The sequence below is a fragment of the Phragmites australis genome, chromosome 7, assembly GCF_958298935.1.
Source record: "Phragmites australis chromosome 7, lpPhrAust1.1, whole genome shotgun sequence".
In the NCBI taxonomy this organism is placed as follows: domain Eukaryota; kingdom Viridiplantae; phylum Streptophyta; class Magnoliopsida; order Poales; family Poaceae; genus Phragmites; species Phragmites australis.
The window spans coordinates 29,550,592-29,576,099 of record NC_084927.1 but is presented as its reverse complement, the minus strand read 5'-3'; the positions used below and the strand labels follow the sequence as shown (position 1 = coordinate 29,576,099).

At 44.8% G+C, this 25,508-nt stretch overlaps 2 protein-coding genes and 1 pseudogene across 4 annotated transcripts; 1 reads left to right on the top strand and 2 right to left on the bottom strand.

Moving 5' to 3' along the window:
- Positions 1-3: 3 nt before the first annotated feature.
- Positions 4-7,570, top strand: LOC133924631 (probable polyol transporter 4). Of its 3 annotated transcripts, XM_062370257.1 has the most exons (3): positions 244-383; positions 4,903-5,361; positions 5,811-7,570. In XM_062370257.1, the coding sequence occupies exons 2-3, from the start codon at positions 5,166-5,168 to the stop codon at positions 7,211-7,213; spliced, it is 1,599 nt and encodes a 532-aa protein (XP_062226241.1). In that variant the 5' UTR covers positions 244-383; positions 4,903-5,165; the 3' UTR covers positions 7,214-7,570. The 3 variants fall into 3 exon arrangements, with proteins under 3 accessions (XP_062226240.1, XP_062226241.1, XP_062226242.1); XM_062370256.1 differs by lacking the exon at positions 4,903-5,361 and having other exon boundaries at positions 4-383; XM_062370258.1 differs by lacking the exon at positions 244-383 and having other exon boundaries at positions 5,192-5,356.
- A 1,081-nt stretch (positions 7,571-8,651) lies between these two features.
- LOC133923589 (uncharacterized protein At4g19900-like) lies at positions 8,652-9,993 on the bottom strand. The gene has a single exon (XM_062368867.1). The coding sequence runs from the start codon at positions 9,951-9,953 to the stop codon at positions 8,652-8,654; it is 1,302 nt and encodes a 433-aa protein (XP_062224851.1). The 5' UTR covers positions 9,954-9,993.
- A 5,587-nt stretch (positions 9,994-15,580) lies between these two features.
- Positions 15,581-24,695, bottom strand: LOC133925557 (RNA polymerase II C-terminal domain phosphatase-like 1; annotated as a pseudogene).
- Between the last annotated feature and the right edge of the window lie 813 nt (positions 24,696-25,508).

The window sequence follows — 25,508 nt, the reverse complement described above, 5'->3', positions numbered from 1 at the left end:
CCAGAACAAACACACGCTAATCAGAACAAAAGCCAGGCCTGCAATTGAGCTCCCGCGCTAGATCTGAGGAGGGATGCAGTTTTCAGCTCTCCATCCCATTCCAATCCTTCCTTCTTAACAGTGTAGTAGCTGGTCCTCTCTCAGTAGGTTATCAACATAGGCATAGAATTGGAGAACAGCAGAGATGATGGAGTCGGTGAAGATGATGCCGGCAATAGCGACGAAGAGCGAGTACAAGAGGATGGAGCCGGAGGACGAGGAGCTGGACGAGGAGGAGTGGGCGCACAGGGCCGAGGCGCAGAGCCTCCGGCGCAGGAGGGGCGAGAGATACGTCTTCACCTGCGCGCTCTTCGCGTCCCTCAACGCCATCCTCCTCGGTTATGGTCAGTCTAATTCTCCCTGCAGCCTTCCTTTCTACTCAGACAAATGCAGTTTTTTTCCTCTCTTTTGAGAGAGAGAGATAGAGAGAGAGAGAGAGAGAGAGAGAGAGAGAGAGAGACTAATGCAATCCTTGCATGACGGATTTGAAGATATGCTTAATCGATCGTTTGTGCTAGACTGCTAGTACGGAACCTCCTTGCTTTACTGCAAAAATTCCACTGAAAAGAAACCGCCCGTTTTCGGCGTGATGATTCGTGATCTCAGGTCGATCTGGACGTAGGCACATCACATAGCAAGGTCCCAATCCCAACTACTACTCCGGAGAGGTTGTCGGTTGTTCACTTGTTGACTTCTTTGCTTTCCTGCCTTAACCTCCGGCTACTTGTGCTAGTGCCAACAACTATTCGAGGCTAGTGGCTAGACCAAACTGCCATTGCCGTGTTCGGCAGATTTACTGTGCCGACACGTTTTTGTTTTCTTTTGCCGATCGTGAGCGCCAAACGAGTCTGCAAGAGCGTCAGTTTTCAGCTCTACAGGAATGCCGATAGAAATCGACGACCGCAAATCTGCGGAAGGATACGGGAGGCTAAATTACTGTTTATAATGTATGCATGTGGGTTTGAGGGAAGGAGGAGAATAATAGAATGGAGAAAATAAGATAGCAGTTGGAGATAAAAAAAATAGAGGATACTGTAATAGTATTATAGATGATAAATTTTTAAAGTATTTATTGGAGATGACCTTAGTAAGACGAAGTTTTTGACAAAAATGCCGCAGGGCACTTTCTGAGATTTTTCGTTCGTACTCAAGGATTGATCAGTCCAAACAACCATGTCTTTGCTTGAACACTTAGAATGACGCCCCAGAAAGAGACGGCGAGAAAGGTATCAGTACAAGTTCTATCAAGGACAAAACACAAATGTTATGTTTATTTCTGATGATCATACCAGCTTTTCACCCGGCTATCTTGCCCTGCCACCCGTCAAATTTAGTCCACTTTCAGGATCAAACATAAGCTAGTTTGTCCTTATAAGGGAGTGTTAAACACGAACATAAAAAATATAATTTCCAATACAAACAAATACCACATATGCTTAAAATAATTAACTATTTTATTAACACTAATATAAGTAGCGGTGTTTAAATAAACACATTGTCCTCTACCTAAGCATATGGGCTAGTGCAATACTAGTGGAGTTGAGAAAATAAACTCGGTTTTTTTCATAAGCATCCCCTCTAAACACGTTATTGTATATAATCTAATCACACCTTAATTCCGATGGAACAGTCTCCAGCTGGGAAGGAGGGGAAAGGTCAGAACACGCATCTGGTCCAAGTCCATCTCCCAACATTTTTCCATGCCAAAACCGTGTAATTGACCCAGATAAAATCACCAAAATTACAAGATTATTCCTCAGCAAAGCTAGTTCAGTTTGAGTACTGCAAGTATAGTAGAAGAAAAGATGGGTTTGGAAATAACTAGGACGATAGCCGCGCTATGCGCGCCCGTCCAATTCAAGTCTAAAAAAGCATGAAGCGACTATAAACTTATCCAAGCGACTGGTGAACCGTTTCACTTGCGGCTTATTCTAAACTGATATAAATATATTAAAAATAATAAAACTGGAAGGCATATAGATAGTTATGTTAGACAAAATTGATGGCAGATTATTTCAAATGTAATGACAGGTAAAATGGAGCTACACTTGACTATTTCTGCAATCCGCACCAAATGTACCTGAAAAAGAAGACAAAATAGCCAAAGTGATTGGAGAGAACATATTTTTAGTATAAAGGAAGTCAAATTTGACTTTGTATGGTATGGAATGACATTCGGAGATGAGGAGGGTGTATTGCTTAGGAGAAAAATTCATAAAACACTAAACATGTGACCTACACTGTATGAATTCATATGAAAGTTAAGGAAGGAAATCAATTTATAAGATATCATCGTAAACTACGCTTTTGCTAACCAACTGTGGTATTTCATGTTTGATGGATTGATAGCCAATAGGGTGCACATACCATTTTTCTATAGCAGGGTTCACTGCAAATTTATCTAAATCTAACAACTAATAAGATCCAAGAACTTCAGGTATAGATTATTACTTTGCTTAATCCAGTAGGACATCACTTTGTGCTTCCTTTTTCTCTGCTCTTTGCAACAACTGAAGGCCTGAAAAAATTGTAAAGGATAGCCTATGTATCTATATCTTTGCTCACAAGAATAGCAGGACTGGAGACATGATGTGAAAGGTAGCGCCGTCTTATACCTGAGCAGACTAACATCATATGGGATGTGTTCAGCTCCATCCCAGGAGGGGTGCAAAAGAGATCGAATATAGTATGTAAAGCTGTAGAGAGAGAGAGATGATGAGGCATACTGTCAACTCCATCCTTATAGATAGATATACAGACGTACCCTCTCCGGTTCCAAAATACATAACTGTAAGACGAGTTGAGCTCATGGCAATGGTAATGACAGATTTATCATATCAGGATTCTACAATCAAAATAGCCACCTACCACTGTTAGAGGCTCAGATCTTCGTAGCGTGATGCTAGGTTGCTTGTTGTTGTCGTATCACATAGTGGTGTAGGAATCGATCCTTAGCGGTTGTAGGGGCTCTCTTTATTGTTAGGGGTCATCTATGTTATTTTTCCCTGCTTCATATTTTTGGACTCTTTATTTTTTCTATCTTGAACTTTACTTCTTCTCTAATAAAATCGACAAACCACATGCCGTCTTTTCGAGAAAAAGGCTCAGATCTCGCTTCCAAAACCTAAACCCCTAGACTTAGATGCTGCACCAGACACTACATGCTACGGTTTTGAAGCCCTTGTCAAGGAAAATCGAGAGAGAGAGAGAGAGTGCAAAGTTCGAACATCAAAGGGAAAAATCTGTAGAGCAAAAACAACAAGTGCATGAACCGATCCAAGTCCGGACGGACTAGTTCTCCACCCCACGCCAGTGGCATCTGGGGGGAAGAGGACATCGACGGGAGAAGGAAGAGTGGCGTAGCTACGGTGCAAGCATACCTGGAGATAGATCCAGGTGTGTTCGGCCGCCGCTACAAAGTTAGTGAAGGCAGGGACGGTGGCCCTTGGAACTAGGAAGGCACGGGATGGCATCCTAACACCCCAGCGTGTAACCGAGGCATGCACGTAGCCGCACGTTGGGGCCGTGAAGCGCAGCGCGGAAATCGTGGTCCTAGGCGAGGGGATGGGGGTGGCGACTTGAGGCACCGGTGACGGGGTAAGGAGGCGGATGACCCGGCATTTGACCTCAACCCGCTCCGACCCTGAATCCTAGCAGGTCGAGACCGTCCCCGCCTTCTCTTTGCCCGGTGGTTCAATGGAGAAGACCATGAGGGAGCGGGGGGGGGGGGTTGATTTGGTGGCTCGCGAAGGGTAGGGATGTGAGGGCACCGACGACAGAAGGGTGAGGAGGAGGCGGATGGAGCGAGGGCACGAGTGGATCGTGGAAGAAGGGATTTTTTGTTCCGACGACTTAGGTTCGCGGAGGGAAGATGCTCAATGTCTCTGGGGTTCATGCATCGTGGGAGCTTGCGTCGGAGCCGTGGCCCACCTGGCAGAGACATGCTATAGGAAACTATAGTGTTCAGATGCCTTGAGCGCTCGGATCCTTATACCTTTAGTATATAGTACTACCTCCGTTCTCTTTTAGTTGTTGCTTAAGACATCAATACAATTTCTAACAAGCACGTTTAACCATTACTTTTATCAACCACCTCTTGGTAAAAAGTTGATAAAAATTAGATGATGTTAAAGTATTTTTCATGACAAATTCACTACTGTTATTTTTATGTACCAAATCCTAATAATTTATATATATTAGTGGTTACATTTTTTAAAGTTTAACTGCATATATTTTAGGATGAAATCTATTTGAGAACGGATGCAATATATATATATCGGAAATGTTTGCCTACGTACGTCTGGAGCGATATGACGTTTTGCGGGGCCAGCCCATGTACTTGAACCCAAAAATATAATCTATTTGAGTTAATTTTTGTGTCCTCGTATCTTCTATGGTTCAGATGTTTAAGTTTAATGTTTCAGACGTTATAGAAATTTATTGCTATAGTTATTTTTTAATGTCACATTCTGGAATTTCTTACGTACAGATCCGGATCGAAAAAATTATCTATTCGAGTTAATTCTTATATTTTTGCATCTCCAATATTTTAGGCGTTCAAATTTAATGTTTTAGCTGTTATGAAATTTGTTACTATAGTCATTTTCGTATGTTGCGTCTTAGAATCTCTTGTGTATAGATCTGGATCCGAAAAATTAAACATTCAAGTTAATTCTTGTATTTTTGCATCTTCAATATTTCAGACGTTATGAAAATTTATTGTAGAAGTTTTTTGAGAATGTTTCACACACCGTCTCACAAAATTAACTCAAATGAATAATTTTTTGGATCTGCTAATTACTTTTTCGGTGTATATTTTGATGTTGTAAAAGTTGATTTTTAATATTGCAAAGTATCTTTTAGATGTTGCAGAAATTCTCCGACAATGTTTCGAGGAGATCGGACGTAGTCCCGAGGATTATTTCGATAATGAAAATAGAAATCATCGCACCTACTAAAAGGAACAGGCACGCGGCGAAGCGGGGAGCAAGAACACGTCGACTTCTCCCACCTTCCTCGCACCCCATTGGATTTAGGGCGCCATTGTTCACCACGCCCAAATCCAATACCAATCCGTCGGTTGCAAGAGCGGAACCACCGGCTGCCCGCGAGCGCGGAGCGAGGCGATGGCGGAGGCCGGCGTGGCGGCCAATGGCAGGAACAAGTACACAGTTCTTCATCGGAGCGACGAGCCGGAGCTGGATGCGGGGTCGGAGGGGCAGAGGAAGTCGTCGGCGTCCGAGAGTGAGAGGAGGAGAATCGAGCGGTTCGTGTACACCTGCGCCATCTTCGCCTCGCTCAACGCCATCCTCCTCGGGTACGGTGAGTTCTTGCAGTGACGCGCGGTGCGCCCCAGGGATCCGTGTTTACGGATAAAAATGGTGTATTTTCTTTACAAATTTGTGCGCCTCGTGAATGGAATCATAGGGTGATTCCGACAGGGACAGCGATTTGCAACCTGTCCTGATGGAAACGGTTTTCGTGCCTTCACGAGAATATCCCGATTTCGTTCTGGACTCTACTAGCAGCAGAAAAGGGAATTTTCGGAGATTGCAAGAAACAACTTTCACATGGCCTAGTTGAGATTATCTTACTTTATATATTTCTCGATGTTTTGCAAGTAGGATTTTAATACCTCCTTGTTCTGATTGTGCAAATCAGTAACAAGTCTAATTGTGCTTTCCATGGCTACTACAATCAAGCTTCTCAGAAATTAATTCCTTTTGTTGTATAACATTTTTGTAATCCAAGATTCGTGTCGCTATCTGCAGATGTTGGTGTCATGAGTGGCGCGATCATCTACATCCAGAAAGATCTCCACATAACCGAGTTTCAGGAAGAAATCCTAGTGGGTTGTCTGAGCGTGGTTTCACTCTTGGGAAGTCTATCAGGGGGACGAACATCTGATGCAATTGGCAGAAAATGGACGATGGGTCTTGGAGCAATTGTATTCCAGATAGGCGCAGCCATCATGACGTTTGCCCCGTCATTCACCGTGCTTATGATCGGGAGGCTCCTCGCTGGAGTGGGCATTGGCTTTGGTGCCATGGTGTCTGCAGTATATATTGCTGAGATCTCCCCCGCTGCTGCCCGTGGGACTCTTACATCCCTTCCTGAGATATGCATTAATCTTGGGATCCTCCTCGGCTATGTTTCCAATTATGCTTTCTCGGGCTTTTCGGAGCATATCAATTGGAGGATCATGCTTGGTGTTGGTATCCTCCCATCTGTCTTCATCGGCTTTGCGCTTTTTGTAATCCCAGAGTCCCCTAGGTGGTTGATGATGGAGAAGAGGGTCCCGGAAGCCAGGGCAGTGTTGCTACAGATAAGTGAGTCTGAAGCTGAAGTTGAAGAACGACTGGCTGAGATTGAGGAAGCTGCAGGTCTTCTGAAATCAATGAAATCTGAGGAAAAGGCAGTGTGGAGGGAGCTATTGAACCCCTCTCCAGCTGTTCGTCGGATGCTGTACGCTGGTTGTGGTATTCAAATGTTCCAACAGATTACTGGAATTGATGCTACCGTCTATTACAGCCCAGCAATTTTCAGAGATGCAGGGATCAAGTCTGATCAAGAGCTTCTCGCAGCGACCGTCGCTGTGGGTTTCACTAAGACAGTGTTCATCTTGGTTGCAATTTTCCTCATTGATAAAGTTGGACGTAAGCCACTTCTTTATGTCAGCACCGTTGGCATGACCATCTGCTTATTTCTCCTGGGGATAGCACTTTCATTGAAGAAGCATGCCTTGGGACTTATGTCTCCACGTGTTGGGATTGACCTAGCGATTTTTGCAGTCTGTGGCAATGTGGCATTCTTTTCAATTGGTATGGGACCAATATGTTGGGTCTTGTCTTCGGAGATATTTCCTTTAAGATTACGAGCTCAAGCATCAGCACTTGGTCAAGTAGGTGGTAGAGTGAGCAGTGGTTTGGTTTCCATGTCGTTCCTTTCTATGGCCCGTGTTATATCAGTGGCAGGAATGTTCTTCGTGTTTGCTGCAATCTCGACTACCTCAGTATTGTTTGTGTACTTCTGTGTGCCAGAAACTAAAGGGAAAACTCTGGAGCAGATTGAAATAATGTTTGAATGTGGGAAAGAATGGAGAGGAGGTGAAATAGAGCTTGATGATACACAGAAGCTAATACAGGGTGACAAGAAGTCTCTTTCTCTTGGTTGATATACGTGGCAGCAATAAATTTCGTATAACTCCATGTTTCAATGATAATCTAACATCATCCTGCTCTCGTCACCTGCAATATTTCGAAATTCAGCTTCAAAAATGATCAGGCTGCCTTGAACTACGACCGGTTTTGAGAACCCAGAAGGGCTTTGGTAGGCTTAGGTGCAACATAGCTGATTTTTATGGTTTTAGTTTAAAGGTCTCCTTATACCGTTCTATCCTAAATGATTTGCCTGGCAGAAGATCTGAAAGGATGTAACATTGTATCTGGTGGTATCTTCCACAAAAAGAATATTCGTCCATGTTTCTGACACAAGAACAAGTGTTATGATGCTATTTGCTCTTTCTTCTGAATTATTTCAGGGAACTGTATGCATTGTATGTGATACACCAACCCAGCTGTTTCGTTAGTCCTTGGGAAAATTGCAAAAATGCATCTGCAATTTTGGGTGTTTATTAAAAAACCATCTACAACCTTTTCTCCAGTCTCCCACCCACAACTGTTCTACGATGTCAAATATCATCTTATAACCGTTGACCGTATCATGTGGTGTCTGCATGATTTTCTAGGGTTCCTTGCTTTGGACATATTGGGATCATTTAAACCAACCTAACATTTTATTATTGAGTTCCTTATTCACGCGCTTTTAAAAATTCATCCTATCTATGCTTGCAAAGTTAGAGTGGCGGATCCAATCAATGGTTCATGAGACTATTAAATTCATTTTTGGGGGCACCGCGCTATTTTGGAAATCACACATGCGCCATATCCTACAGTCAAACAGTGCTAGGAGGGTATTTGACATAATAAAAGAGTTGTAGGGGTAAACCAACAAAAAAACAAGTTGTAAGGGCGGCTTTTGACAAACTCCCAAAGTTGAGGGTGTGTTTTTGAAAGATTCTGTTAGTCCTCCGTGGCTGTTGTGGCTTAGTTGGTCTAGTTCAAAAGATTCAAAACCATATTAAGGTTACACCTTTAGATTTAAATGTAGATGTAAATATTGTTGTTGAATAAAAGCTATAGTCAGGAAATCCTTTTCCTCTTGTCAGATGTTCAATTCTGTCAACTGTCATACCATTTCCTCACAATTTTGCATTCCCTATCAAATTAGCTCCTTGAAAATAAAATGAAATTGATCCCATATTCCCAACTGTTCTGTTGCGAGATTTCAGATAGAACACCTACAACTAACTGAATTGCTCTGAAAGAGCTTGTTGGTTAAGATAGTCATAGCTTCATAACTGAGTTGCACTTAAAGCTTGTTTCAGACAGGACACCTACAACTAACTGACTTGCACTGTACTATATTATTCCTTACCTGCAAGTAAGATACTAAGATGCACACTATTCCATCCGAAATACCAATCTCTCAATTCATCTATCTGCAAGTCTGCAAGCAACTGCAAAATTTCAGACTCTCCAGCAGATCTGAAACTATTTTGGCTTTACAAACATGGAAGAATTGCAGAACAGGCAGCTGCCTGAAACCAACCTTCCAATCACACTCCCCTCCTCTATTTTCAGCCTTCTGCTCTCCCTGTTCCACAGGTGGATACCGAAGCTCTCGCCTTTGATGTTTTCCACCTTGGCCTTCACCCACCTCTCATCTTTCCTTTCCTTGGGTGCAATGAACAGCCCACCGATCTTGTTCCAGTCCACGGGGTAGAACGCGCGCGGCGGCAGCACCGTCACGTCGAGCCCGGGCCTCCGGCGCAGCCTCGCCGCCACCCTCGACACCAGGTACGGCCCGTTGTGGCCCCACTTGCTCCCGTCGAACGTGGCTGCGAACTCGGCGATGAACTCGCGCAGCAGCGGGTGGCCACGATCGAATATCATCACGGCGTTGTTCAGACGCCTCCAGTCGCCCGTGGCCTCGTCCACGGCCTGCGCGCCGATGGCGTTCCGGAGGTCAGAGAAGGGCTTGAGGACGACGACGTCGGCGTCGAGGTAGATGCCGCCATACCTGTAGAGCAGCGCGAGGCGGAGGAGGTTGGAGAGGTTCTGCCCGAGCGGGACGCTGCCGGGGCTGACGCCGCCGCGCTGCACCACGCCGAGCCACGCCTCGGCCGGCGTGCCGTTCAGGAGGTACGCGAAGTCCGGCGAGGCTGCGGCAACGCGGAAGCCGCGTTCCAGGAACGGCCTGAGCCTGTCGTTGCCGCCCGCGGAGTCCATGGTGTCGGAGGCAACGAAGAGGCAGGCGCCGCGGTGCCACCTGAAGAGGCTCTCCAAGACGAGGAGCTCGCGGCGGCCGAACTGCGCTAGCGGGGAGAGCCACGTCATGAAGAAGCGGTCCGTGCACGGCGTCGGTCCCGCGAAGAGCTCGGCCGCGCGCGCCTCGAACCGTCGCGTCTGCGGAGTCTGCCTGAGCAGGAGCTTGAGAAGGCTCTTGTTTCTCTTCGTGGACGCCTTCCTGCTGCTCTTAACAGCCGCAGGAATAGCCGGCAACGGTGGCAGCGGCGTGGTCGGAGGTGGAGGCGGTGGTGGTGACGAGGCATTGAAGGCTTGTAAGGTCTTGTCCATGGAAACATCAACGCTGGCAACACTCGTGCTGGTTGCATTGGGCCTCGAAGTAGACTTAGGGAGGAGAGGGCAGATGAGGAGGCTAAAGGTGGTGTGCGAGAGGAGGAAGACGAGGGAGAAGATCAGGAAGAGGACGGGGAGCGAGAGGGAGAGGAGGAGCAAGGGCAATGGTTTCCGAGTCGTCGCCATCGTCGGAGACGCTGGAGGAGTGGCCATGGAGTTCTTGGCCTCCTGCACCCTGCAGGCAGCTGCCGCAATGTGCACGTACGTGGCCTTGGCTATGTGTATGTGACGAGCTAGCCATTTCCGTTTGGTCTTTGTAAAAGGGGAAGGCAGGGCGCGCCATCCGCATGGGCTGCTGCTGACAGGTTAGAATTAAGTACAGCTTCAACTTGCCAGTGTTAGGGTTTGTTTTAGAGTCACTGGTGTTATGTTATGTGCTGTCATTAGGATATATAATGCGTTTACTAATCATTAGGATATATACTATGTTGTATGTGCAGTGTACTTATATGTTTGTTTTCCATAAATGAGAAAGGATTGCTATAGCTGTGCACTTTGGAAATATATGATGGGCTCACACAGATTATGGAGAGGATGCTTTATTTCATTAGTGTACACTCAGATTCCACCATGGGCTAAAATATTTAGTGATATGAGAAGTAAAAAGAACATTATGCATACAGATATATTTTAAAATTTTGTGAAAAATGAAGATAAGTCATGGCTTTCTTCCTTGCCTTCTTTTCACATGGTGACTTCCCTGCACTTTTTTAGAAGTAGAAACAGCTGTTGTTTTGTGGCAGTTCAGTACTTGTTCTACTGTAAACTATTTTGACACTTCCCACATGTAGTCAGGTACACAGGGAAGAATGCATTGTAGCTGTGTTCAGATAGATGATTTTTCAAGTGAGTGAAGGATACTGTGTAGGTAATGTGAAACTATATAGGTTATCTGAATCTACAAGGGGGACTGGGAAACCTTTACATTGGGCCTGTGATCCAATGGCAAAATTCATCATCTCATACATAAAAACTACACAGATGAAGATTGCATAATTCATAGCTGTTTACTAATTGATCGCAGTTTCAAAAGGACATACAAAGGGAGCAAAGGATACCAAGCAAATAGGGCATATAAAATGCGATCACAGTCTAAACTGCAGCTTCATCGCCAATGTTCTCTATCCCATACCAATTTTCCTCAGAGTTGAATCTAAAGCTATGGCAAGGGATTCAATACTCTGGTATCCTGGATTATTTGGAAGCACCGAAATGCTAACGTCTTTAACGATTGTATGTTCGTGGTGTCGGATATCATCAGAAGTATCAAGTCGGAGACCTCCCTTTGACAGGTGGTAGGCGCAAAATAGTTGTCCCCGATAGCGAGTAATTTAACCTTCATTTCCTTTTAAGCTTGCAGTTGTCGGGACTCACTGTAGCTGGTCTGTTGCTGACGGCTCCACTATAAACACGGGTGTCACGTTATTCTCTGTGATGTGCTGTAATCGGCCTCTTTTACCCCTTTCTTAATGTAATATATGCAGCCCTCGTGCGTGTTCGAGAAAAAGCTATGGCATCTCCAGAGTCAAAATGAGCGATTTGCTTGATGACAGCCTCGTCGCTGTCGTGCTTTGAGCACTAATTGAGAACCCAACAACAGTGATGACATAGGTGAAACGCTCAAACCAAGCACAAGGTGCTTGTTTGAGACCATAGAGAGCACGACGAAGGTGACACACATGACCAGTTGGAGCAGAATACCCTAGAGGGGGCTACATATAGACCTCCTCATGTAGATCCCCATTGAGGAAGGCATTCTTGACATCAAGCTGGAAGATAAACCACTGACGGACGGAAGCAACAACAATGAGGGTGCAAATAGTGGTCATGTGAGCAATGGGAGGAAAAGTCTCATCGTAATCATAATCGTGCTCTTGCTGGAAACCATGAGTGATAAGGTGAACCTTGTATCGCTCAATGGTGCCATCGGACCGAGTCTTGATCTTGTAAACCCACTTGCAAGTGATAGCCCGAACATGAGGATGCAAGGGGACAAGATCCCAAGTGCCGGTACGCTGAAGGGCGTCAAGCTCCTCGACCATAGCAAGCTGCCACTCGAGATGAGAAGCAACCTCACGATACGAGCTAGGTTCTACTGCAAGGAGAGCCTGAGCAGGCGGCTCAGGATCTGAAGAGGGAGGATCAGCTCAAAGATGAGGAGGCTGCCGAGAACGGGAAAAACCAAGATGATCGGGAGGCTGGCATGCCCTAGAGGCACGATCATGAAGGTGATAGCGTGGGGGTGAGGAAAAGTCAGCATGACCCGAAACAGGAGACTCGGCATGAGGCACTAGAGAAGAGCTTGGCACAAGTGGAGGTATGGGCAAAAGAGAAGGTTGCCCAGATGCAAGATCCAAGGAAGGAGAACGAGCATGACGAGAATAGTGAAAATGAATGGGGGGATGCGTCCTCGATGGAACAGAAGGTGGTGGTGGAGATGGCGAGGGTGAGGGTGGTGATAGGGATGATGATGTCAGTGGTGGTGGTGGAGGAGGATAGAAGTAATAGAGCGCGAGGAGGTGGTATAATAGAAGTAAGGTCATAACTCATGAAAAGAAACATCACGGGACACTCGAATCTTCTGAGCAGATGGGTCATAGTAGCGATAGCCCTTATGCTCAGATTCATAGCCAAGAAAGACACACTCCACTGACTGAGCTATTAGTTTAGTGTATTCTTTAGGCTATAAAAGAACATAGCAGGTGCACCCAAAGACATGAAGATGATGATACTAGGGAGCCTTAGAGTAGAGACACTCGTAGGGAGTGACACCCTGTAGAGCGGAAGAATGCTGCAAGTTCACAAGATAAGCAGTCATGGAAGCAGCCTCAGCCCAAAACTAAGGTGGAACATGCGAGGCAATCAAAAGAGTACGAGCAGTCTCAATCAAACGATGATGCTTGCGCTCTGCCACTCCATTTTGAGCATGGACGCTAGCACAAGAGTACCGTAAAAGAGTACCCTGCTCAGAAAGGAGATGGCGAAAGGCAAGAGATTGGTACTCCCCAGCAAAGTCACAATGAAAAACCCGAATTAGAGAATCAAATTGAGTAAGAACCATGGCAGCAAAAGAGCGATAAATAGAAAGAAACTTCTCACGATGAGACATAAAATAGATCCAAGTGAAGCGAGAGTAGTCATCAATAAAGATCACATAATAGTAATGACCACCCTTCAAACAAAAGGGAGTAGGACCCCATATATCAGAATGAACTAGATCAAAAGGGCGAACAAAAACAAATTCACTAGAACTATAGGGGAGTTGTATCTGTTGCCAAGCTTACAACCCTTACATACCATAGAAGTGTCGACATCAACATGACCAAGAGCACCTTGACTCACTAAAGATGACAAGCTAGATCGACATAGATGACCTAAACGATGATGCCATCTAGCAAAACCAGACGATGAAGTTGTAGCGGAAGCAGTGGTGAATGACATTAAGAAAGATGAAGGTGAAGCAGTGGCTAGAATATGAAGACGATCAAGGATGTAGAGTCCCTGATGATCTCTACAGTGGCGGCCAGTCCTAACTATTGCATTGGTCTGACAATCTTGAACAAAACAGGAAGAAGCGTCAAAACTAACATGATAGCCTCGATCAGTGAGCTGGCTAATAGAGAGAAGCTGCATAGAAAGCTTAGGAACACGAGACACATCAGGAATTGCAAATTGTGGAGTTGAAAGAGTGCCCTGATAACTGACTGGCATGGTCATGCCATCAGCTGTACGAATAGAGATAGGAAGAGCAAGGGGTCCCGTAGAGATGAGAGATGTAGAATCTGGTGTCGTATGAAATGAGGCACCAGAATCAAGAATCCAAGTACCTAGAGAAGTCTGAGCAATACTAGCAGATCCTGACGAGGATGGGTGAGTGTGGCGCTGGAGAATGGTGACAAGTTGAGCCATGCCACTCGATGTTAGTGTGTCGCCCCCTCTCAAGGAAGGGTCACTAGAGGACCCCCTTTTGGAGGAGGACCCCCCCCCCCCTGGAGGAAGAACTGCTGCGAGCCTGGAGTGCCTCCTTCTTCTTCAAGCGCAAGCACTCGGAGATATCATGGCCCCATCTCTTGTAGTAGGAGCATTGAACACCTGCAAGCGCAGGAGCTGCTGCCGGAGTAGAAGCAGGGGTTCGAGTCGATGTAGTGGAAGCCGTTGAAGCCGTAGGTGCAGCCAGGACAGTTGGTGATGATTGCTCTAACAGACTGCAAAGTCGAGTTTCCTCAGCTCAGAGAGCAACGAGGGCCTCCACAATAGTCACATGCTTGCTCAGGAGGTGAGCATGAACATGCTCGAACTCAGGGCAAAGACGCATGACAAAGTTGTACAGGCGACGCTTGTCACGCTGAGCTTGCTAAGTCCATTGACAATCAGAGCAACTCTAACAGGTCAAGCAGAGTGGAGGATCCATCTCCTCTAGCTGACTCCAAAGGCAGGTGAACTGTCGGTAGAAGGCGTCCAAGATGGAGTCACCCTGCTACAGACTCCCAAGTTGTTGCAGTAATGGGTAGTAGAGAGCCTCACCATCCTACTGGTAGTGCTCTTTGAGATACATCCAGATCTCACGCGAACTCGGTAGCTTGATAATTTCCATGGCGATGTTGCGGCTCACACTCTGAACGAGCATGGCGATGACACGCGCCTCATCAGCATGCCACCTCTTAAGTGCATCAAGCGTGCACTGATATGCCTCCTGAGCCTCCTCAATGGCAGCAGCAAGGGTGTCATTGGCTGCCTACGTGGTAGGCTCATCAGCCCCCACAACAGCCAGAGGAGGTGGTGAAAGAGTAGGAAGAACATGAGTTGGAGGACAGGGCCTCTCACCTGTGATATGCCCCAACAGACGGTGGCTATTAAGGATGATATTCATATGCGTTGCCCATTCTTGATAGTTAGTCTCATCTAACTTGACAATGGACATGATCTGTAGAGGCAGAGGAGGAGCAACCATCCCTTCCCCCTTTAAATCCGACCAAAATGAATGCTGGGAGCGTTACCTCAACCAAGTAGACGAGTTGAAGCTCCCACGGAGAGCTACACGTCGGCGTTATTGCCCCCTAGCGACGGTGGCATGCTCAAGCTCGAGGCCTATGGCGGTGGTTGCCGTGACTATGGTGACCCCCTAGTCGGTCGAGCGGAAGATCGCGGCCCAACAGGGTGGATCTAGGGGCGGCCGATGGAGAGGCAGCAGGAGACACGCAACGGTGGGAGCGGAGCAGCCCGGGGCGGATCCGACAGGGAACAGACCGCGTGAGCCGATGCTGCCTTCACTCAGACCGGAGAAGAGGACTAGCAGCTGGTGGCGTGGGTGGAACGGGAGGGAGGCACCAAGGAAGAAGGACTTGGGCGGCACCGCTGGGTGGAGAGGCACCGGGTGGACTGTGCGAAGGAAAGAGGAGAAAGGGGAACTGCTTGCCGGTGGCCAGTGGAGGTTCACCGACAGCTCGCTGGTGACATGGTATTGGTGACTATGGAAGGATCGAGAATCTAAGGCTCGGATACCATGTTAGAAGAATGAGCTCATGTACTTTGTAGCCCATAGGGGAGTTGGTGTGGTACATATGCAGAAACACCCCTATACAAACAAGAAACTACAAATATATCTCTAACAATGGTGTACAATGAAATGAACTCTCACCTTCATAACCATATAGCCCACACTTGCAATTACGGAAGTTCTTGAGGGGCAACGTGATGCCATGATTTCCTGATTCTTCCCATAAGGTTAAGAAGTGCAGACTCCATAATTCAGACTACCATCAAGGAAAACGACTGCACTTTCAAGAATATCTGCCTGAAGAAATCCTTTGTGTTGTCTTCGAGAAATCTGGCTTGAAGCGCTTGTTAAAATTTGATGCCAATGACCTGTCCAAAGAGCAAATATTATAGAGTAAGCTTGCTAAGACTGAGGCATGGTACGCAAGAACCAATGTCCACAGTTCACCCTAGAATGTGCCAAAAAATTATGGTCTTTGCTAATAAGCTAAACCTCAGCTAACTTCAACAACAACCACGGTCAAACATTACAGGAAAACTGACTCAGGTGCTACAGCGTATGTTGCACATCTACGTTCAAGGGGTTCAATTGGAACGCTTCTCATCTTCCTTCAGACTTAAATGGTATTAAACAAGTACCATTTCTGCAAGCCTGTCATCGAACTAATGAAGATAAAATTCTCTTCTTAATGCATCTATCAAGGAACATGTATAATGCCGCACTAACCATTCAAAGCTCTGCCAGAGATAGCTGCGCACTCTAACCACAAACCTTGCAGAGAAAATTATGGGCTCTTAACTATCCAAACCCAGCAGGATGGGCATATCACTTTTGCTGTATCATGACACTTAAAAAAGCAACCATGTAAGCCTAGCCCTTGTTTTAAAAAATAACACCCAACTAAGCCTCAGGCTGAAAGCGTGGAATACCCTACTTCGAAAGAGTTTTCTGCGGATCTATTTTCTTCTCTAATATTTGAGTGCTAATAACCTGAACAAAACTCGAGTCTATCCTGTCAAAGAAAAACATACAGAGACACATAAGAGTACTCAACCATCACCTTGGAGATGCAGACTGCCTCTCTGCAAGTTGACCGAGGATGGATTTCAACGTTCCATGAGCATCATCAGCAGCCTATAAAAGGATAATATGTAAATGAACAGTTCAGGAATGAAGCATGCAAATGAACTGCACAAAATCAAAAAAAAAATCACCCTTTAGTACAAAAACCTATATTCGTGCAACTCTTGTCATTTATCATATTACAAAAGAGGACATCACTTTTAGTTTCTTTTCACTCTTAAAAGGCAATGCTGCAGTAGTTACTTTGCTTCCAAATGGGCTAGTAATAAAGGTAGTTTAATGTGCAAATAAACTCTGTTGATTGAAGCAAGGCAAATAGTTGCCGAGACTAGCAAAAAGAGAAAAACCCTCCTCTTTTGCTGAATGCAAGTAAAAATGAAGACCTCCTGGGTTTATTTGTTCATTCAAAACTCCTAGAAGAAAAAAGGTAGAAGTAATTTTTTTGAAGGAAATAGGCAGGAGTTCTGCTAATTCTATATTGATAAAGGAGGAGAAAAATACAAAGTCTTTAGATTAAAAAGAAAAAAGGATAACCAACTAGAGATACGAAATAAAAGATGCTAGGCTCTTGGCTCCCGCAAGGAACCATGCCCGAGCCTCCTCCTTTAATTTCGCCACCAAGGCGATCATCGTATTCTTGTGTTGCTGGAAGATACGCTCATTTCTCTTGTTCCATAGCTCCCATATTGTAAGGATGATGAGAGATCTCATAGGCTTAGATGGTACATCTTGCAGAGACCCTATTGCAATCCACCATTTCTCTACTGTGTCAAAGGTATCCCATGCCGTTGTGCAGTTGGCCCTCCTAGTACACCAAGTGTATATGGTCTCCCACACGCACTTGGAGAATTTACAGTGTGTGAAAATATGGATCGCCGCCTCATCTGCAATTCTGCATAGAGGACAAGTCTTTTGTTTCGACTATCCCCTCGTTATGAGCCTGTCCGCAGTCCAAATTTGATTATGGAATGCAAGCCACGAGAAAAACCTTCACTTCGGTGGCACCCAAACTGCCCAAATCAAACGCTCAATATCTGAGGATGTTGATCCTAAAAACTGTGCTTGGTAAGCTGAGGCAGCAGTATACTCTCCATGAGGGGTGAGGTTCCAGGTGATTGTATCAGGGGCATTTTCATTTAGCTGGATCTGCTGCAAGCGTGTCCATAGGAGGACGATTAGACTAGGGTTTGGGCGGAAGAGATAGCAGTGAAGTTGATGTGCCGCACCCAAGAGTTGTTGTGCATAGCTTCTCTCACCTTCTGATTTGTCCTTTTGGAAATTGTGAACATCTTCGGTGCTATCATCTTCGGAGATTCCCCGTGGATCCATGTCGAGCGCCAGAAGATCATTGCAGCCGCTGCAAAGAGAGCCCGGTCTATATCAGTGTAAGGTGTAGGCAACCTAACCCATGGTCTGTTATCTACGGTACATTCGTACCAAAGCCAACAAAGACGGAGCTCTCTTGTGAATTTTCTCAGGTTTAGGATGCCAAGTCCCCCAAGATTTGTAGGGTGGCAAACTCGTCTCCAATTGACTTTTCATTTTCCTCCAGCGATCCTGCCAGTGCCAGGCCACATAAAAGTACATCTCTTGGAGTCAATTTATTCGAGGACATTTGCCGGGGCCTTCAACGCAGTCAAGAAATAAATGGGCTATGATGTGAGCACATATTTGACTAAGACCGTGCGTACCATTGGGTTTAGGTGTTGTCCTTGCCAAATTGCTAAACGATCACTCGCTTTATCAATGATTGGTTGGAAGTCTGCTTTTCTAATCCACGTTAAGCTGATTGGCAAACCTAGGTACTTAATTGAGAAAGACGTTTGAACTGTCGGGTGGTTCACTAGGTTGGAGTCAAGATTAATTTCTCGGCATCTGATGGGGGCCACCAAGCTCTTTTGTAGATTGGTATTTAAACTCATTACTCTGCCGAAGCGGTTTAGGAGCTCTGCGGTTGCATTGATGTCCCGTGCCGTGGGTGCTAGGAAGATTACAGCATCATCACCATAGAGTGATAGGCGTAGTCCGGAATGGTTGCCCTTCAACTTTCTTAGGATCCCATCATCAGTAGCTTGGTCGAGTAGTCATTTTAGCAGGTCGATGGCCAGGATAAAGAGGAGCGGGGAGAGCGGGTCTCCTTGGTGTAACCCTCTCCTGTGATGTATGCTTGTACTTGGTGCTCCATTTAGCAAAACTTTTGAGGATGAGGTTGTGAGAAGCGCAGTCGGCCAATTCCGCCATCTCTATGGAAAACCTCTTCGTTGGAGGAGATTGAGCGAGTAGTCCCATCATACATAATCGAAGGCCTTTGTGATGTCAAGGTTGAGCAGTAGCGCTCGGGTCTGAGATTTATGGAACCGTCATGCCAAATTTGGGACGTACATGTAGTTATCATGGATGGATCTCTTTTTAATGAATGCACTTTGTGGTTGTTGGAAACCAGGGAGTTCACGAGAGGTTGCAGCCATAAGGAGAACATTTTGGTGATGAGCTTCGCCACCACATGGATAAGACTAATGGGCCTGTAGTCTACAACTCTGTTGGCACCTCTTTCTTGGGGACAAGGACAACATTTGTGGAGTTGAGCAAGTTTAGATTATTGTTTCGCTGGCTGTGGAAAGCCTAGATCACTACCATTAAATCTTGCTTGATAATGTCCTAATAGGATATGAAGAAAGTCATTGTGAAACTGTCCGGTCCTGGGGCCTTGTCCTTGGGCATCTGCATGAGAGCATGGAGGACCTCCTCCTAGGTGAAGGGGGGTGACAAGGTGTGTTAGGTTCGCTGATGGGAAGTCAAGCATTCCCCAGTCAAAGTCTAAGTCTCTTAGCTATGGAGCACCCATTACTGCATTGAAGTGATCTTGGACAAGTTACATTTTGTCTTCATGCGAGGTTGCCCAACCATTTTCTTTTTGTAGGTTTCGTGATGAAATTCTTTCTCCTCCTTGAGTTGATTTTCAGGTGAAAATATTTTGTATTTGCATCTCCGACCCTAAGGTTTGTTATGCATGAAGATTGTTGTTTCCGTGCACGCTCAAGAATGGCGAGGCAGGACCCTGTTCTTCAAGTTAGCTCTAAGTTATCTTTCCTCAAGAGTGAGAGTTCTAATCTCTTGGGCATTGTCGAGCCGGAGAATAATCTCTTGGGCCATATGGAACTGCATCTTAGTAGCTGATAACAACTTCCTACTCCACACTCGCAGATTCTTCGCTACAGTGATGAGCCTATGATGCAACATGTGCATCGATTCTGTGTGGGGGTTTGGATCACTCCAAGCTGATTGGACCATGTTGTTGAATCCCGGCATGGCTAGCTAGAAATTCTCAAACCTAAAGTGCTTCGGCTGAGGCAGATTGCGTTGATTCGAGAGGACTAGAGGGTAGTGGTTGGAGAGTGAGGATGCAAGCACATCGAGGACGTGCGAATCAAACGCGAGGTCCCACACCTCATTGTAGAAAACTCTGTCTAGTCTAACCAGGGTTGGGTTTTGCCTTTCGTTGCTCCAAGTAAAATTTTGATTTTGGAGATGGATCTCCTTCAGGCTACAGAAGTTGAGCATGTCACGAAACTGATTCATGCATCGATGGTTTAGGTTTGTGTTGTTCTTGTCACATGCTTTGTAAATGAGGTTGAAGTCTCCTAAGATGAGCCACTTTTCCCTGGTTGGCGGCAAAGTATCTCGAATCTCGTTGAGGAAGGCCAATTTATCTCGATCACATGATGGGTGGTATACTGTGTTTAGGATGAAGGATGTGTCAGTTTCTTTGACTATCGCTTTGGCTAAGATGGAGTGTTCTTTTTGTTGAAGGTATGAAATATCAATGCATGACTCATTCCATAACAACAAAATTCCCCCGTGCGTCCCATTAGCCGGCAGGAACGCAAAATTTCTCAGACGGAAACCACCCATGTAATAGGCAAGTGCTTGGTCTATGATATTCAATTTTGTCTCTTGGAGGCAGGCGATGTGGCAATTCGTTGATGCGAGACACTCGTGCACTGCGTCTCTTCTTGCTTTCTTGTTTAGGCCTTGTACATTCCAACACATAATGTCTAGTTGCGGTTTTGACATGGAGAGCAGGTGGTTGCGCTTAGATTGGCTTTCAAATGATAAGAAGGTCGGAGCTACAGTGCCACATAGCCAGACACATAGACGAAGCCAAGAGAGAAAATGCCGGTAGAGCTGAAACAATGTAGAACACAGGAGTCTTGCAACAGCTAACACACAGGCGAGTTTTGAAACATACAGGCGATAACACAGACCATCAATGTAGCTCTAATACAAGTGGAGCACCGGGTGTCCATGCCACTGAAAGCCCAACGCAGTGGGCCGCACCGATGCGAGATGCAAGACAGACGAACATGAGACACAATGTAGAAGCCATAGGAGAAACAACAGAGGGAGCACAAATTTATTCATCTTGTGGTGGTTGAAGCACCGCATCAGGTTGTGTTCTGGGTACCTGGGGCCTTCTCTGTGACCCCATCTGCTGCCTCCTCGCCACCGAGGGCAATTAGAGCCCGGCCAACCTCCTTGGAGCCCTCGTTGTCAAGTTGGAAAAGAGCTGTCAGAGCCGCAATGACCTCCTGGGGGAGGGGGCCCTTGAACATGTCGAGGTAGTCCCTGATCGCATGCTTGATCGGAGAGATCTCATCCTTTAGGTATCCCAGATTCTTGAAGAGATTACGTCGTGCTCGCTCTAGAATTGGCAGGCACTTGAACTTGTTGCATGCCTGCCGCTTGTTGCGCCGAAGCTTGGTGGTGTCGATCGGAGAGCGTTGCACTTCCATCTTCAGCCTGATGATGGGTGGTGCTGGGGCATGGAGCAGTGATTGCACAGGAGTAACGAACATCCCTGCTAAACTTGGAATGACAGTGCCCGACAGAGAGTTAGCCGTTGGTGTGGACATCTACCCCAGCTATGGCGCTGCCGGGTACTAGAGAATCATTCTTCTACCTGCTTACAACCTGCAGCTTAGCTACCTCCCATATTGCCCCAACTCCTTTTCCTAGGATTTGCCTGCCTATTTCTACCTATAAAACCAAATGTGATCTGGCGATAAGAAGAATAAATACAGTAAGCATTAAATTCAAATGAGGTTCTCTGTTCAAGCCATCAAATCAAATTGATTATAAAAGTAGAAAGCTACTTGACCAATGAAAACAACATACAACAAATCATGTAGATATGTACTAAATGTAAGATAAATAGAAGCAAGTTTACTTTTACTAAGTGCCCTTACAGTGTCTAGATTACCATGTACCAGATCGATGCTAGATGAACATTCATCCAGATGAAGTACTATCCTGAGCATGAACTTCTTTACCTGCTGAACCATCTGTAGATGGTTGAGCTTGGAAAACTAAATTATGCCCTTCAACCGTACACCACAATGTATCACATCATAGTTTAGTTAAAAGAGAACGATTGTCCCAAAGCTGATAATTAAGGAAGCAACTTACAAGCTCCTTGATAGCAGCAACAGAACCACCAGGTTTTCTTAAATTATCGATTCTATCATGTATATATCCAGACTCATCTGAAGTGCTTGCAATTGGTAGCACGTCGTTTGTATTACTTTCTGGATATCTGTATGAGTTTGAATAGCTATTAAAACCATTCTCCTTCAGAACTGTCATCTTATCAGTGTCATATGACAGAAATTTGCCTGCAAATGAAGTTCACATCAAAATCTATACATGTTTTACACATAAGGAATCATGAGTTGTGTTAAGCTTTCTGAAGAGATTGTTGGATTCTATATTTTCCACCCTTTCTTAGAGGCATTATGTACCTAATTTAGGAAGGGGAAAAAAGACAATGACATACTGTACATCATGTCACAAAACAAAAATGCAAATTGGTAAATTGTTGATAGACAAATACAAAGGCATAAACATTTCAGCAACTTTAGATGAGCAATAGTTGAAACATGATTTGGAAACTAGAATGGCAAACTGTTCCATAATTTTGAAACTTCGATGAAACCTCAAAAGTCAACTACTGAAAATAAAATAGCCCATGACCGATCAAATCACATATACTCCAAATTAAATGTTAGTATCCAAAATCAACACCTTGTAGTTTTGTTGCATATTTGCATCTCCCACTGGTAATAAAAAGAATAGAAGGTCTGACATTAATTCACCTGCCATATTTCTTAAAGATGTATCAACAGCTTGACATTGTGCTTCCTTCCTTGTTTTTCCAATTCCTTCACCAACGTTTTCTCCAAAAATCCAAACCTGAAAGGCATAACGGAAGGTAGAAATAGAAAACATGAGATAAACAGATTAGAATGATTTGCAATCAGCCCCAAAGTTAAATAATTGGTTAAAAAATACATGCTCTGAGCTATGTATGATCATTGCAAGGATCATGCAGGTTATTGGCTACTGCCTCCACATTGCAGTGATTTGCTCTTGAAGAAGCATGCCGAGTTGTTATGTCCTCTCCTTCACATTGCAGACAAAGTTTAGAATACTCTAAAATTTTCACCAAAATTTTAAGGTTTAAGGGGGACATTTGCGAAATTGCAACTTTTCATGATAACAGAAGCACCACAAATAAAACAATAATAATGTTTTGAACAGAAGCATGCATATTTAAGTTATTAATCTGAAGGAAGAAATTAATCTATCAAATTATGAGCTTGATCCAATCTATAGTACCCAGTATAAGCTTCCAAACTACAATGTACAGAGAGCTTCGCTAATGGTACTACTCTATGTGGTAACAGACACTCCGATAGGCTATGGCATCATGGATACACCTAACGATGAAAAGTTGCACAAATATTTAATTAACTGGCACAAGAGAAACATCTTATACCATCTGCACTACATCAAGTGAAATGAGTAGGAAAATATAGACATGCTTCTGAAAAGGCACTGTGAACTTGAAGAACATACTACGGGTGCAACTAACCACTTGTGCAGCTAAAACCTAAAGTTCAATCATGACAAATCTTACTCTAGGCCAACATTCCAAAAAAAAAAAACAGAGTTACGTAACTTAGCTAGCAACAATAGGGATTAGCTAAACCATGATTGACAACTAGACCACGTTAACACAACAGTATAAACAAAATATATGGTGCAGCCAAACTAACTCAAAGAGGTAAACTCAACATTCCTGAAGAACATAATCTCATGTTATTACTCGTTTTGAAATGAAAACCGGAACCAAAATGTAATTCCAACTAGCAAACAAATTAAATAAAATGCATGTTACTAAAGTAATGGTGACACTTAAAAAATACAAGCACAAAGCTCGCATTCAGAAAGTTTGAAACACGCATAAGTCTACGATGACAGTACGAGAAGGATCAAGATGAGAGCCGAGTAGATTAGCATATCCCACAGATTTTAACTATGTTAAGAAAGCACAAAAGGAAGATCATGGACAGTGCAATATGCTCACCAGCCCCAAACATCAAGATGAATCAGAAACATCAAGGGTAAACAATACATACCTGAAAAGGATCTAAACGTTGTAGGTGCATGATTATGAAGCATACGACGATCTTCACTGTGAGGTGGCTAAGTAAATAAAGTGTGTGTCACCAGATTGTCCACAAGCACCTAGTTAACAAAAACTAATTAAATTTTGATAAAAATAAATTATTGCTAACCTGGGAAGGATATCTTTGGTTCTGATAGTTATATCTATCAGAAGATATAGGACTATCCCCAACAGGGAAGTATGATGGATGATGATGTTGCTTCTTATCATAATGTATAGTGTCAAATTCTAATTGAAATTCTTTTGAAGCCTTGTTCAGGTTCCTTGGGTTCATTTCATCCTCTAAGGAAAACCAATTTCCATGAGACTGCACTGGTGGTACTGAGACTTATGTAGGAGGTCCAACAGGAAACAGTGGTGCAAGATCTCTTGTGTCTTGACCATGTTGTAACATGAGAAGCCTTCTCCTAGTGTCAGGATCCAACTCAGACTCAGGAACCTCACCCTCTTCTCTAGCTGAAGAACCTTGCAAAGGATCCACATGACCAGATTGAGCAACTGGCCAGCTGCATGAAGGAGGCTGAGGAACCTGATCATTATTCGAAGGCATCATGCCTTGCGGTGGTGCTATTGGAGTAGATGAGGATGTAGGTGTAACAAAGTGCTGGTTTATGGCTACTGACATCACATCGACATTAGTTGTTATTGGATTCACAGCCTGAAATGTCATAACCCCGAGGTAGTGACCTAAGTGGGTAGCTATGGGAAGTAACCAACCTCTCCTTGGCTGGTCTCTTGCCTGTGATGGGTACTGCTTGACGCCGGACGACGTCGGGTAGAGGAACATCCAAACAGTATGGAGATGAGAGAGTAGAGAATCTAGGATGAGATAAAGGATTGCTTTATTGCCTGATTTCTTAAAGGCCCTACAACTCTTTATATAGAGAGCTTGGCCGACTCCATCTTCTACTTGGCTAGCAGCCAATTACAACTTTGATGAAGCCTTAGCCGAGACCCAAACTAACTTCAAATCCTAACTAAACCGAATTGCAATCCAAACCTTCCAATCTTATCTCTTACTACTGACTTGAACAAGGCCACCTAATCCTAACTGACCAGACTATATCAAAACCTTCCTAAATTACAGAATTTGACTTAGACACTTCAACCGCCACATTGGTTTGTTGCTATTTTCAGCCACCACCCCTATACATATTACCAACCATAACATCTCTCCCCTCCTTTGGAAACAGCTCGTCCTCGAGCTGAAAATCTAGATAGTGTTGCTTGAAGGTTGGCACATCTTCCGAAGTAGCATCAGCAACAATAAGACCTTCCCAACACACCAGCACTCAGGCAAATCTATTGTGGATCACCTGTACCGGTTTAGGCAGAGCACGACCATGGAGCACAGGCGGTAATAGAGGAAGTTCAGCAGGCGACTGGCCATAAAACTTTTTTAGAACACCGATGTGGAAGACATCATGAATCTTGATGCCTACTAGAAGGCGCAGACGATAAGCAACATCACCAATACGTTCCAACACTTGAAACAAGCCATAAAATCATGGAGATAGCGTGCCTTTGGTATGAGAAGGTAATGATGTCGCAGGCCTATGAAGCAACTTGAGCCACACCCAATCTCCCATGCAAAAAGCAA

Bases quoted from the DNA above. Each gene is read 5' to 3' on its own strand.
- LOC133924631 (XM_062370256.1), top strand. From the start codon at position 185: ATGATGGAGTCGGTGAAGATGATGCCGGCAATAGCGACGAAGAGCGAG. The intron at 384-5,810 runs GTCAGTCTAATT...CGCTATCTGCAG, and splicing joins CGCCATCCTCCTCGGTTATG to ATGTTGGTGTCATGAGTGGC.
- LOC133923589 (XM_062368867.1), bottom strand. From the start codon at position 9,953: ATGGCCACTCCTCCAGCGTCTCCGACGATGGCGACGACTCGGAAACCA.